The sequence below is a fragment of the Pleurodeles waltl genome, chromosome 10 (genome assembly GCF_031143425.1).
Source record: "Pleurodeles waltl isolate 20211129_DDA chromosome 10, aPleWal1.hap1.20221129, whole genome shotgun sequence".
Taxonomy (NCBI): domain Eukaryota; kingdom Metazoa; phylum Chordata; class Amphibia; order Caudata; family Salamandridae; genus Pleurodeles; species Pleurodeles waltl.
This window is the reverse complement of record NC_090449.1, coordinates 1,029,315,623-1,029,330,684: the sequence shown is the minus strand read 5'-3', so window position 1 is coordinate 1,029,330,684 and position 15,062 is coordinate 1,029,315,623. Positions and strand designations below refer to the sequence as shown.

The following is a 15,062-nucleotide window of genomic DNA, read 5'->3' as shown; positions in this document are numbered from 1 at the left end:
ACTGGAGTGCAGCCCAGGTAATTACCAGTGGCTGAGGATTAATTTAAGCATTCTATCCATCACTTTTTGTATACTTCAGTGTGGGCAATGCAGAGCACCAGCTGGTTAGCATGCCTGGAATGTGGTGTGACTTCTGGATGGGGTCGTAGGGGACAGGCCGATGGACAGAGCAAGGACCTCTGAATGTGGCAGGTGGTTCTCTACCAGAGCATAGGAGGCAATAGTCTCCGTTGGCCTGATGATCTGCCCGCCGCACTCTAAATGAGGCCTAAGTGTGGAGTGTTTCGTAAAAGGGCAGAATGGCCCCGGCTCAAATCTGCTGTTGCGAATCGTAACCAGTTTAGAAGTGTTCAGTATTCTTGCTACATTTACATATCAATATTTAGGAATATACAAAAGGCAAGGTACCAGTTTAAACTGAGAAGTATTAGGAGGTTGAGCATTGACGATTGCAGGTCATAAGCTACACACCAAGGCCAGTATCCCATAGATAAGCAGAACTGCTGCACTATCTGTAAAATTTGCTGTCCTGGTAATGGAAGATATCTTGATGGTTTTCTTGGTGCCTGTAAGTGCAGGAAGTTATGTTGTCATAAGCATCATTAACCGATAGCTGTAAGATAGCGTAAAGTACCTGTGTGAGTAATAAGTAGCAGTAAGTGTCCTGTGGTTATGATGTGTTTGTGTCGGTGTCAAATAAAATGTTAAGACCTAGCTTGAGTCTGAGTTTCATTAATTCACAGTGCTCCCTGGATGAAATGTACCACATTTGTAACTTTAAGTCCATCTTTTTGGGTCAGCACTCCTTTTAATGGAAAGTAGTAAGATAACTTTACACAACATAATCTAATATCTTCTAAAACTGGCATTTGCAAATTTGCAGGATCTTTTCCTACCAGATCCCTTCCTCCAACAAATCTGTTGGATCTTTCGGTTGGCTGTCATTTACCTCTGCAGTTGGCAATGAATCCTACTTGCACAGTGTGCACCCATTTTTCTTTGTACTGCTTTTTAGTAGGAGGGAGAGTTTTTACCATGGTTTGCTCCAGAAGCCTACATCTTAACCCTGTACTAATCCACAGCAACAAAGTTTCACCATGGTTAGGCCCTAGGACCCGCTCAATATACAACTAGTATTTGTAATCCCAGTCATGAAGAATTGGCGCCGGCAGAGACTAGGAAGTGAAAAACAGAAAAAAGCAAGGCAACAGTATTTTCCATCTATACTCCCAGGATCTGGAACAACAGTCCTGTATCCATAAGAACGGTGCAAAGTACAGGCGGAGGAGCTCTCTCAATACGGAACAGTGGGATGAGAGCATCCTTACTGTAGAGCAGAAGTGAAGAAACCTAGCCTATACTAGGCGCTAAGGGAAGAACACTGCTACAGAAGTGCATAGCTGAAGGAGCATCCCCATTACTGACCTCTGTGAAAGCATCCTTGGTGCGGAGTGCAGGTGGAGGAACATCTCCTATGCTGAGAGCTTGGGAAAGAGCATCCCCAGGACAGTATCCGGACAGAGGAACATCCCCATTACTGAGTGGGGGGGGGGGAGCATGGCCGGTACTGAGCGCTGGGGGAGGAGCATCTCAAATGCAAAATGCAGGTAAAGGAGGGTCCCCAATATTTTGGACCTCCCTAGTACAATGTCAGTTGGGGAGAGACCCCCAGTACAGATATGTTGGATGTACCAAGTACAAAGGTATTGGGGTAGAAGTGTCCCTATACAGAAGTACTGGAAAGAAGCATTCTCTAGCAGAGAGCTGTTGGAGATAAAGTGACCCCAATGCTGAACTGTTGGATGCATTCTCAGTGCAGAGGTGATGGGGAGACTCGTGCCTAGTACAGAGCACTGGAGCAGATTAATGGCCAGTACACAGGTGTTTGGGGTGAAGCGTCTCAAGCACAGACTTATTGGAGCAGGATGTTTCCCTTACTAGGGTGTGGGGAGAGAAGTGTCCCCGGTACAGATGCATGGAGTGAGATATGTCCCTTTGCAAGGGAATGCGAGGAGAGATGGCGTCTGCAGAGAAGTGTAGGAGATGTAGTACTGAAGTGACAGAGAAAAAACACTGTGAAGGCTGATTTTGGCGAGACCGTCACCAATGCAGAGGTACTGGGAAGAAATATCCGCACTATAGGGATGCTGGGTGACGTGTCCCAATTAATGGTGCTTTGTGGAGAAGCATTCTCAGTAAACAGGTATATTGTCTCCCCATTATACAGGTATTGAGGAGGGAGGATACGTGTCCCCAGTATATTTATACTCAGAGGGCTATCCCCAGTGAAGGTTAGGGGAGAGCATTACTCCCCTCGCAGAGGTGTAGGGAGAGTGGTGTGTCCATTACTGAGGTGATGGGGAAGACGTGTCTTGACTACCCTGGTGGTAGCCGAGACGTGTTCCTAACAGAGGTGATGAAGCAGAAGGGTTCCCACTACAGATGTGGTTGGTAGTAGACATGAGGCGGAAGTGGCTCCAGGACAAAAGTATTAGAGGATGAAGTGGCCCTAGTGCTTGGGTGATGGTAGGTTTGGCATCCAGACTGGTACGTAGATACCATTAGTGCCTGATTTAGAACTTGGCGGACGGGTTAATCTGTCACGCCGGTGACGGATATACCATCCGCCAAAATCTAAATGCCATAGTATATAATGGGATTTAGATTTCGGTGGTTGGGATATGCATCACCGTTGTGACAGAGTAACAGGTCCGCCAAGTTCTAAATTAGCCCCCGTAGTCTAAACACAGATCACAGAAGAACCTACGTGATTTGGTTCTGGGTCACACTGTTACCATGTATTTTTTTATTTGTACAATTCTAAAACCCAATGTCTCAGAATCAAGGCATAAAACCTATCAGGTGCTTTAGGGAAGTGATATTTGAAAACAAATTTGGGTGGATTGAACTGTACTCCCTTGAGGACTGTTTGAAGAACATCTTCCCAGCTGTTTCCTGTGGCTTCATCTGCTCAACTTGTAATGATGGTTTTTGCTGCCACCCAGTCAGTTCAGACCAGAGCAGATTGTTGTCTCACAGTTCTAATAACCTTTGGAACCAAGATGCTACTCCTATTTGTCATGGTATATTTTTAAAGTAATGATGCAGAAAGGGTGCCAGTGGTCACTATGGAACCCTGATGGCACAGGAAATATTTGTGTTTTTGATTAGTTTCAGTAGTTTAAGGATACCGGCATCCACGTCTGCTGAGAAATGTCATCTTTCACGCATTCCATCTTTTAAGGGGTCCTATGTGAAAGGGAAATATGCCCACACATACTAACCACTCAGATCTGCCCTTCTTTTCCTGGCAGTATTGTTTTGGCCATAAAGCAAAATATCCATTCCTCATTATAGGCTTTATTCGCCTATTGTTCTGGTCAGCACGTGTGACACATTAATGCCTAAAGTCTATTGTGCACCAAGTTTTTCAAAAAGATATATTAGCATCTTTGTGATCCCAGCAGCAGGCAGCTTTACTAACCTTTTTATATATTACTTAGTCTGAAACTAGTGAATCTTAAATTATTTTAGCAAGAACTTACTGCTCATTGATGTTGAAGTTAAAAATTAACTTAAAATGTTAGCCAGCAAAGGATAGTACATAAACTCTTGGCAGGTACTGATCTGAAATGAGCTCTGCACATGTTCATGAGACTACTTTGGACTTCTGTCACACCCAGCTACCTGCATTCTAATTTGCTCACATGTTAAGGCTTTTGTTCTGAAAAGGGAGCTGGGAATCCTGTTGGCTGTGAGCTCTTAGGTTTTGACCTCTAGCCACCCTGACATATCAGTGACCTTCTTTTTTATGTAGGAGAGGTGTGGAAAGGGCATACTCATCATTATGCATTAATAACAGGCAGGGACAGATCTACAGCGAACAAAACATTAAGTTTGTGTTGTATATGTACTACTGTTTCATTTACTTATGAGGACCCGTTACCTGTATTAAGAGGATTTTTCCATGTGACAGTTTCTTTAAATTGCACTTTAAAATGCCTTTCAAAATCTGAGAATATGGATTACTATGCGGCTTGACCTGTTAAGCGCCTGGATACCCTCACAGGTGACGAGAAGCACTCTACAAATCTACTGATTTGTCCATCTTTGTAATGATTTTTATAACTCTTGGGTCAATAACTTCCGATTATATTTGAGCTCTTATTTTCTTATATTTTATTCTAATTGCAGTATTAAAGCAACAAAATAAGTAACTACTATTACCCCATCAGTGGTGCTTAGTATAACATCCTGAGTAGTTAAAAGCCAGCACAAGGGGCATTCGAATCTGTCTCTGAAAGTTTGCACACAACTTTCTTCAAAGAATAATTTATTGAATTCTTTCATTGAGCAAATGAAGGGTTGCTGTGAAAATGCTTAAAGAAAATAAAGTAAATGTATAGAAGTATAAGAAACCCATTTAAAATTATTTTATCAAGGTGAAGCCCCTGCTAATTTTTAAAACCTGTATTCTTGTCCCGCTCCCTCCGAACATGGGATTTGTTAGCAAACAATTGTTGGAAGATTCTACATTCTTCCAATCTGCTGAGCACGACTTTGACCCACCACCCTCAATAAGCATTCGCAGGAGGTGGGGCAGTGCATTCCGTGTTACAAGAGGTCAGCCACGTAGAACAAGCATTTGCAATGCAATGGATCTCACATTAGCGAGAGTTAGAGCTGTTGACATTGTCAATGATAATGACAACCTCACATTAGGGAACTTATAAATATTTAGGCATTAAACCTTTATCTGAAATAAACTGTGTTAGTGCATTCCTTCATACTCTTGGCATTAGACTGTAATGGTATGTACAGTCCCTACAAAGCACCACAGTAAAAATAGCATTTGGAAGAAACATAGGGGGTGATTCTGACCCTGGCGGTAATTACCGCCATGGCGGAGGTTGGCGGTAGCACCGCCAACAGGCTGGCGGTGCACCGCCGGGCATTCTGACCGCGGCGGTACAGCCGTGGCCAGAAGCGGAAAGCCGGCGGTGTACCGCCGACTTTCCGCTGCCCATGGGAATCCGCCATGGCGGCGCAGCTTGCTGCGCCGCCATGGGGATTCTGACACCGCTTACCGCCATCCTGTTCCTGGCGGTTCGCCCGCCATGAACAGGATGGCGGTATGGGGTGCCGTGGGGCCCCTGGGGGCCCCTGCAGTGCCCATGCCAAAGGCATGGGCACTGCAGGGGCCCCCGTAAGAGGGCCCCACAAAGAATTTCAGTGTCTGCTCTGCAGACACTGAAATTCGCGACGGGTGCAACTGCACCCGTCGCACCTTCCCACTCCGCCGACTCCATTCTGAGCCGGCGTCCTCGTGGGAAGGCTGTTTCCCGCTGGGCTGGCGGGCGGACTTTCGGCGGTCGCCCGCCAGCCCAGTGGGAAACCCAGAATGACCGCCGCGGTCTTTCGACCGCGGTACGGTCTTCTGGCGGTTCCCGCTTGGCGGGCGGCGACCGCCGACCGCCGCGGTCAGAATGACCGCCATAGTCATGTAACCATATATTCAGCCCCAGAGGCCATAATCACATAGAAAAGAATGATAAAGAACATTGCAGTGTAACCATATAATCAGCCCCTTGAAGGTATAGCGCATTACACATTTTCAGGCATAGCAGGCCTTTTAAATATCATTTAACTGTGGAGTCAACGGCACAAGGACGCAGTGCCACAGGTCGGTACTAGATGTCCCTGTAGAGTCAACAGCAGAAGGTGTAGTACCACTGGTCATGGCTAGATGTCCCTGTGGAGCCAAAAGCACTCAGAGTACAGTGTCACACAACGCTGCCATTACTTCTTCGGACATCAGAAGCTCAGAATAGCCCCAAACCCAGGAACGGCTGGAGAAGTACCAGGTCCTCAGTGAAATAATTAAACATACCGTACAATAAACCTTTATCAGAATTAAACTGTGTTTGTGCGTTAGCAGAAGGTGCAATACCACTGGTTGTGGCTAGATGTTCCTATGTCCCTATGGAGCCTAATGAGTTAGTAGTGCCTTGGAACAACTATCCTTCAGCCCTCAGAGAGCATAGTGCATTACGCATTTGCAGGCCGGGCAAGGATGTCAGAATTTTACTACAGACAAGGCCTTTATAACACAAACCCCTCTTAGCTGTAAAAACAAAAGTTCCAGCTATAACAGAAAAGTTTAAATATGCATTGAATGGTGGAAGAGGATTTGGTTTTTTGGGCCCTCTCTAACCTAGTGTGACCCACAAGATGTCCTGGACATAAAGAGCACATCGTTCGAAATGTTTTGGTGGTGGTCCCCATTGCCCTGGGACCACCACAGGCTGAATTATGGCCATAAATGTGGAATGCCAGCAAAGCATTATGAGGTGAGTTTCCCCAAGTGCAGTGAATATTGTAGTATCGGCTCTCCCGCTGTGCGGTGAAAGCCCCTGTTGAGGATTCATTCCTTGGTCGATTTCATGCTATATATAAAGCCACAAAAAGATATATAAAACACACGCAGGACACAACTACTTGTATTTACTGATTATGTAAAGTAAGGACTAAGTGAAGGGCAAATGCAGAAAACGAACTGCTCCCATGAACACGAGTGCTTACTGACAAACACAAGAGGCAGAGAACAAGAAAAAAATAGTCTGTTCAAACAACAAAAACATTCCAGGCGTAATTAAACTGGACTTGGCTGGTGCGCCTCAGCTTAGTACAGGAAGTGGCATGTCGGCTGCCAAACAGTTAGGAGGCAACAAAACAAGAGCGACACTGCCTTCAACCTATCGTAAGCAGCAGGTGGGAGCAAATTCCTATACTCATTCCAGCAGGTCTTGCAGATAGCGCATGCGCACTGTCTAGGCTTGGCCTAAAAAACATAAAGCAACAATATTTAAGCTCCTAGATCCTATTTGTTAGGCATTATTATGTTTACGAAGTGCTATCGATAACTGCTCAGACGAAAGATACAAAAATTATACACTTTGTAAATTGATTTACAAACACAACAGAAAACATTAGGCGTAACAACAAGTGTAACTCTGAGTACTCACATTGATAAAGCCTGTTGAATCAATCATGTTCCACCCATTACTTTGTTGTAACCTCATTGAATATCGCTGAGTGACGCAAGCATGCCCATGCTGGGGCCATGGGCTTCATCTTATTCATGGCTCAATCTCTATCACAACAGTGAGTCCCAGTGAGGACACATTATTCTAGAATTGCTTGTGTTGGTCTAGCAATTCTGGCTTTGCTGCTTACCTGAGCCAGGCTGAATACCAGTTTGCATATGGTGCCACCTTCAATGGCACAGAGAAGAAAACATATGGAATGGAATGTTGCACGGATAAATCACGAGTGGATTGAATGATTTATTTTGAATTTTCTTCAGTTCCAACATGGAGACTTTTAAAAACCTAAAAGTATTTAAATACACAAAAGGAGGCAACAGGAGGTTGGTGTGGGAGGTCGAGAAGGACCGAGGAGAAAGAGGAATGTATGTAAAGATTGAGACCGAGGAGAAAGGCTAGCAGAAACAAGGAGCACACATAGATAGAGACACATCTGTGAAAATGAGGAGGTAAAGAGGAATCAAGAGGCCAGATAATGAGGAGGAGGTTGGGAAGAGGGATCATCGAAAGGGACACAGTGGGGGTTGTGGTGTGGAGAAGTGCCAGTGATGGACAAGGAAAGAGGTTGGCAGGGCCAATGGCGGGGAAGAGCAGGAGGAGGAGGAGACGGCTGGAATTAAAGTAAAGACTGGAAACAGGGGTCTTGAGATGCATTCAGAAACTGACAGGACCTTCTTATCATTTACATTGTTCCTCGTCTGGCTGTGCACATGACTCCTCCATGTTTTCCTTCCCTCCCAGGTGTGCCTGCTGATCGGATTTCTTTGTGTTCAGTGCTCTCACTGGACGGATTACACCGCATACAGCTACTTTGTGGTTGTCTCGCTCTACGACCTGGTTGTGATTTTCATCTTCTTCGTGGTGTATGTCTTCCGAGGGTACAGAGTGATGACCTGCCTCTCCTGGCCCCTTGCAGTAAGTACCCTTCAGACCAGGTAGTCCTCACCTGTAAAAAACTAGACTAATGAAGGGTGGTATCAATAATGAAGAGCATTGGTGTATTGATTTCATAACAAAATCCATACTCTGCAAGAAGGAACACATAATAACAGGACATAATACACTGCATGATTTAGATCTCTGTGGATGGAATACTCTGTCACAAACGTGACGGATATCCCATCCGCCGTATTACAATCTCCATAGAATATAATAAGATTGTAATACGGTGGACGGGATATCTGTCACGTTGGGGACGGACCATTCCCCTCCACCAATATCTAAATCAGGCCCAAAATGATTATTGATAGGAACAAATGCAGCCGTTTGTGTCCCACTTTGCCTTACTCTGGTTTATGATCCTGCTATGATCTGTAGAACAAAGACTCGCATGGTAGGCAATGGTCCCTTACTTGGGTCTTCAGTGGTCCCAGATATTGGTCCCTGACACAGAGGGGGTTCGCAAGAGCCGTACAACTGGATAAAAGTAGACCATAAATCCAAACTGGTTTCAGAGGATCAAACTATGGATGTCCATTTACTGGTAACCTATATTCAGGTTAACTTCATCTTCATGTGCTGCCGGCCTTGGTTACCTTCTCGTATTCTGAACTGATGTTCCTATTCCACCTAGGTCTCGGACACGTGTAGCCCGCCTGTCAGATCTTAAAGGCTTTCTCACTTTTCTCCAGAAATATCGTAGGCTCACTTTCATCTACGCTTGGGCAGCAAAGTGGCGAGCAAAGAAAGGATTGTGTGAGCTGTGATGGGGACTAACTTTCCTGTGTTCAGTGAGGATCAGGCGAGTAGTTGGTTAGGCTTTGGATGCTTAGATGAGAACCTAAACCTCCGCACTCGTCCTCTTTCTTCCACAGCTCCACATTACGTTAGTGCCATTGCTGATGCCATGGTCAGTCTACCCTGTGTGAGCAGAGGGTTTGACCAAATGCTACAAACCAGAGATGTCTATTACTCCTCCAGAAGGACAGGACCCATGCCACATTTTCAAGAGATATACCTACATATGTCACAAATGCACGTAAATGTCATATACTTAGTCAAAGGTTATCCTGACATGGTGGATCTATGTTAAACTAGAATCACACTCCCGTCCACCTGCTGTATGCAAACATTCCTATTCAGAACAGACCTAAAATAGGTCTGTATGAGCAAATTCATCTAGGAGAGAATTGAGTATTTCACTAGTTACTGGAAAATGCAAGATAAATGCACATTTTCTGAAGGGAGTGTGAAGAATATTGTGATTTTATTAAAGACACAAAGATGCAATTATGCGCAACCTCTTTATTGCTGTTCACTATAGTAGCAAAGTAAGAATGATACAGCAAATTCCAATAAGTCCCTTTATCTACTTGAGGCCTGTAGCCAAATAAATACCTCTGCTTTCTCCTCATGTGACCCACCTTCCTTTGAACAGATGTACTTCTTCAACAGGCTTGAACAAGCATTTGACTGTAACAGCAAGGTACTTAACTCTAGTACTTCATTATCAGACTGCTGTGCCCTCCCTCTGTGAGCAGGCTACAACAAAACAAACACTGGCCGCGCTAATAGGTCTGGTGTTGGCTGCCAATCCTTTGGCTTTGGCAGCGCACATTTTGTTTTGGTCATGGTTATAAAAGTTTTTGTAAAACTTTATTTTGTAGGACAGCTGATAGGCCCTCAACAACCTAGAGAAAACTTTGGTTGAAAGCAAAAGTAATGTTTGATCTTTACTGACACTAAAAGAAACTACTGGTATGTGGATTTGCTGTTGTGAAAGGGCAAAAAGTAGTCACTCCTAGTGAGGTTTGCCAATGACTGAAGTGGGATGACCCATTGCTCACGATGTAAGCTGTGGCGAGCAGAAGAAACATTACAACATTAATAGACCTATGGATGAAAAGGACTGGATAAAATACACTATAGATTTGTTATAGAAATAATTTTGGAAAAGTCAAAAGGTCTTGGCTTACAGTGGACTTAAAAATTAAAACACCATGATGGGATGGGACTTTCCAGAGCGAGAGATCAAAAATAAACTCTGCCTTTAATAAAATAATAGTTTTCTTTCTGCTCAATGGTGAGAATTTATATTTTATGGTAGGACATGGGAGGTAACTCTCTGCAATGTCTTACTACTGACAACAAAGCTACACAATCCCAGATTTGGAATACCTACTCTGGAGGGCACTCTGTCCCACCTAACCAGCCACTTGTAAGATCTCTTCCAGACTTCCTGCTGGAATAACTGTTCTTGAAAGCATCACACCATCATGACCGAGCCACATCCACCCCACCTTATCTCTATCTGCACCCTTGCAGTGCTGCAGCAACAGAAGTTGCTTGAATGGGGGGATGTCGAAATAAAACTGTGATATCTTAAGAAGTCCTTCCAGATGAAATAAAGATGTTGAAAAGCACGTAGTTCACAAAGAGGTTTTATTCCAATAAACAGGAGGTCCCATCCAGCCAAGATCCAACTGCCAGCTCCACCCCTCAGCTCTCTCACAACAGCATGACATCACAAGATTCTAATCCCACTCCTAGGAGTTCCACATTCCTAAGCATACTACACAAACCAACCGTTGCTTTTGGACAAGTTATAAGCTCTTGCTTCTTCTCCTCGCTTACACAATGCACCACACACAATTTCCTGCAAACAGCCAAGAAGAGATATAATAAACACTGTATGAGATCTTTGGAATCATTGTTGTTTGAAAAGTGCATTTATATAAACCAAGCTATCCACATCCAAAGCTCTGATCCCGCACTCTCATACATGTCATTCTTATGCCCGAGACACATAAAATCAGTCTCTTGGAGAGCTTCTCCGACTGGACCTTTCTGATATGTGACCACCCTAAAAATGATGTAAAAACACCATTCACATCCCAAAACACAGAATATCTAGTCTTTCAAAGTCTGACCAACCAAACATTCCTCAACAAATGGCAAAATAAATGGATAACCAGTGAACCATCCACCAATTTGTGCTTCACCAAAATTGGTAACTTATAGGTATTACCAGTCTAGTTGGAGTTGTCACAGGATCCACATCTATTCCAGAATTCTGGATGGGGTTCCATCAAGAGGTGGGTAGTAGAGCAGTCCTAACTTGTGTAGCAGGATTTTGTTTGTGTTCCTATCATTTAGTGAATGCTGGTTGTTATAAACTAATTAAAGCTCATACTTTTCTTTGTTGTATTTTCCAACAGGAGTTTATACATTACATAATTGGTACACTGCTGCTGTTCATTGCATCAATAGTTGCGATTACAAAAAGCTACAACTTATCTGCACTTATAGCAGGAGGGGTGAGTGATTTTCCAAATATGTAACATGTTTTTATTTATTTATTTAACACTTAATGCTGGCCTGTTTCAAACCACTCTCAAATGTGACTGGTAAGAGAAACCGGGCAAATGAAGGTAAAATTAATTGGCCATGATCGCACGAGTAGGGCAGCTGAGTTTAGAGCGCGGATCGAGTGGCATTCTGCACCTTACTGGCCGGATCTCATTTCCTTCTGCAACTAGCATGTATAGCAAGCCTAAGTACAGGAGAGAGCATGTCTACAGAACTTGTTTTTATAGACGCGTGTTTCAGACATGAAGATGAACTGATATCTTTCAGCATTTAGGGGCCGTACACCTTTATTTACCCACCCATTGTTACAAATAGTGGGTGTAGCTTGCACCGCCTGTCACTCCTCTGCTGCACTCTAATACTTGCTGTACTGTCATGTTGCCACGACATTCCCACTGATATAGCAGGTCTAATGTTGTCATTCCATTTCCGCTACTGATGCAACCTTCTTTCTACCCGAGTCTCTTCTCTGATGATGCTTGTTGTGGTAGTCCACATCTGTCTGCCTAGCAGATTGTACTTGGCTATGACTGAGGAAGGCTACTATGTTTGCAGCAGTAACCAGAATGGAGCACAAAACAGTACAACCAAAATCCCATTGCTTCTCTAGTCATGTTCTAATATTTAGGTGATGATTTATAATCCTAAAGGGTCACCTAAGAAAATCCATAATTGGCAAGTGGCTTTGAGCAGGGAAATGGGTTTCACCAGGGAACAGTCTTCTCCTAAAGCAGAGGCATTCCTCAATACTCCATCCCTCATGAAATATAAGATAGGTTAAATGAAGCTTATACATGTTAAATGCAGCTTCTTATCACAATGGGGCTGTTGCATCTTACAACTGCAGATCACTGAAGCACATGGTTTGGGATGAATGAAAGAGCAGGACTGTTGTGGGCATTTTATTTCATGTTTAACACTCAGGGGGACATTATGTCCCTGGCAGTAAAAACCGCCTACCGACGCGGTGACGGATGCCAAAAGAGCGTTGCCGCGCTACCAGCTGCCTGCCCTATTATGACCACAGCCGGATTTCCGCCAGAAGGATGGCGGAAATCCGGTTGTGGCCATGCCGGCGGATGGCGGTAAGGTGGCGCTGCTGCCACCAGCAGCGCCACACCAGTAGACCGTCACAGACCGTATCATGACCTATGATATGTCCTGGCGGTGTTCTGCTGGCGGACGCTGCCAGAGGACCCCCTGACAACAGGTAAGTCGGGTGCCCCGACAGGGGAGGGGGTCGGGGGTGTTGTGTGTGTGTGGGGGGGTGTGTGTGCATGTCTGTGCATGTGTGTATGCGGGTGTGTGTTGCGTGTTGTATGTGTGTGCATGTATGGATGTGTGAGTGTGTATGTTGTGAATGCGTGTGTGCTTGTAAGTATGTCAGTGTTTGTGTTTGATTGTGTGTGTGAATGGATGTATGGATGCATGGATGAATGTGGGAATGAGTGTGCATGCGTGTGTTCGTGTGTGAATGAAGGTGCATGTATGTAGTGGGGGGGTCTGGAGAGGAAGGGGTGGTGGAGGGTGAATCTGGGGAGGGAGAGGGAAGACCTCTATCAGTGACAGGGAAGGGATTCCCTGTCACTGATAGTGCCTACCACCATGGTTTTCGTGGCGATAAGGTTACCACGAAAACCATGGCGGTAGGCGGGGTCTTAATCCCGCAGGCGGGCAAGTGACTGCCACTGGGCTGGAGACTGAGGTCTCTAGCCCGGCGGTCATTACCGCCCTGGCAGTCGGTATTGTACACCAACGTCTTAATATGGGGAAAAGTTCTGCCAACCTGTTGGCAGTACTTTTCTCCATATTAATGCCGTCCGCCGGGGGTCATAATGACCCCCTCAGTGTTTATATTAATATTTAATATTTACAAGGTTAAAGGAAATATAAATGCGGTTTTATTTATTTCCATTGACGTAATGAATTTCCTCCTTTATGATTGTATTCATGCATATTTGCCCTATTCCCCTGCCAGAGGGCTAGACCTGGGCCCCTAACTAGGACGTGTTTCTCATTTTTACCTCTGCCCCACTATCCAGGCGTTCTGTGATAGTAACTTCCAGCTTGCGCGCTTACAACATAGTAATTTCCCTCAATGTTAAAATTTATTTTTTTGGTCAATTAATGTTGTTTCCTTCAAACCTCTTTACCCAATATGTCCAAAAGCCCTAATATAAAATATACAATATAATCCCCGTATGTTGTGTGTACCAGGGAGCTTGTGTGTAAACCTAATGTTTTTGTGTGAGGGCTTGTACACATGGTTTCTTCTTTTGAGGCTTGCACATAAAGCCAGAGTTTTTTACTTGATGGTTTGTGCATATTTCCATGGTTTCGTTCAGAGGGCTTATGTATATGATCATGGTTTCTATCTGTGGGCATGTATACGAAGCCCTATAGCTTGTGGTTAAACCCATGGTTTCTCATGATGGCTTCTAGCTAAATTCTTGGTGTGTGGATGAAGCCTCCACCATTCTACCTGATGGCATGTGGATAAAGGGCCGATTTCTACTGGATGGCTTGTGTATAAATCCTTGACTGGAAATCCTGGGCTTGTAATGTTGTTTCCATCAATCAGCTTGCCTATAATTCTGTTGTTTCTACTTGAGGACGTGTACATAAAGCTGTTGTGGCAACACGCCAGCTAGTGCATAACCCTAAAGCTCTTCTCTGGTGGTGTGTGCAAAGAATTCTTATCTGTTTGTACTGGTGCTATGTTGGGCGGTGACTGAATAACTCTACAGGTGTGCCTTTTTTAGTTTACAGCCCTTTTCACCCCTTTCCAGCCTACCTTCAGTGTCCGTAACAAAGTACATATTTTCGGTATTTTTGGGTGAATCTTAAAAACATTATGAAATGCAATACCACTGTTAAATGAGCAAATTAGATATTCAGTGGATATTCCCTCAAACTTGCATATCCTATACATTTCCAACCCTCCTAACTAGATCCCTTATGATTCATGTTGACTCCGCTTGAGACCCCTTTAATGGTGCTACAATCTTGTGCTCATTGAAGGCCAAATACATTAAAGAAAATAGTCAAGTGCCTCTTCAGTTCATCCTCTTCAGTTCATCTAAACAACACTCCTAAAGAATGAAAGGCCACAAGAATGCTAAGCAATATCCCTGAAGGTTTGATGGATGACAGGGTGCTCCGTCAATACCCACAGAATTCTTGGCTGTACTCCTAAAAACATAAACTGTTATCGTAATGCAGCTTGATTCTACCAGCTTTGAGTAAAACTTTGAGTAAAACAACAATACAATATAAAATCTCATAAATAAGTTAATGTTGGAAATTAATAGTCATCTGAATAAAATTGATGACCAGGTTCATGTTGGCTCGACAATTGCACATAATCACCTAAGTTGCTGTTACTGCGCATAACCTATATCGAGCTACCAAACAGGGCAGTGCTGCAGTATGAAATGGCACCTAAAGTACGCAAGTGTCTAAAAATTGGAGTTGCACGTGAGAGTGAAGGAGATGCTTCAGTGCTTCATTGTATTGTCTAATGTTGTTCATGAGAAACATCTGCTTGAGTGTGTCAAGCCTCTTACTGCCCATCCTTGGGCAGCAACAAACGGTGTGCAAAATTGTGCATAACTGCATAACCTGTACCTGTAGTTCAAGAATTGATAG

At 44.1% G+C, this 15,062-nt stretch overlaps 1 protein-coding gene across 1 annotated transcript in view; it reads left to right on the top strand.

Moving 5' to 3' along the window:
• The window catches only part of CMTM7 (CKLF like MARVEL transmembrane domain containing 7), a 93,488-nt gene that overhangs the window by 58,350 nt on the left and 20,076 nt on the right, over positions 1-15,062 (top strand). The window contains exons 2-3 of the mRNA XM_069211993.1: positions 7,848-8,021; positions 11,264-11,362. Of these exons, the coding sequence (XP_069068094.1) occupies positions 7,848-8,021; positions 11,264-11,362 (273 nt within the window). The remainder of the gene's footprint in view (positions 1-7,847; positions 8,022-11,263; positions 11,363-15,062) is intronic.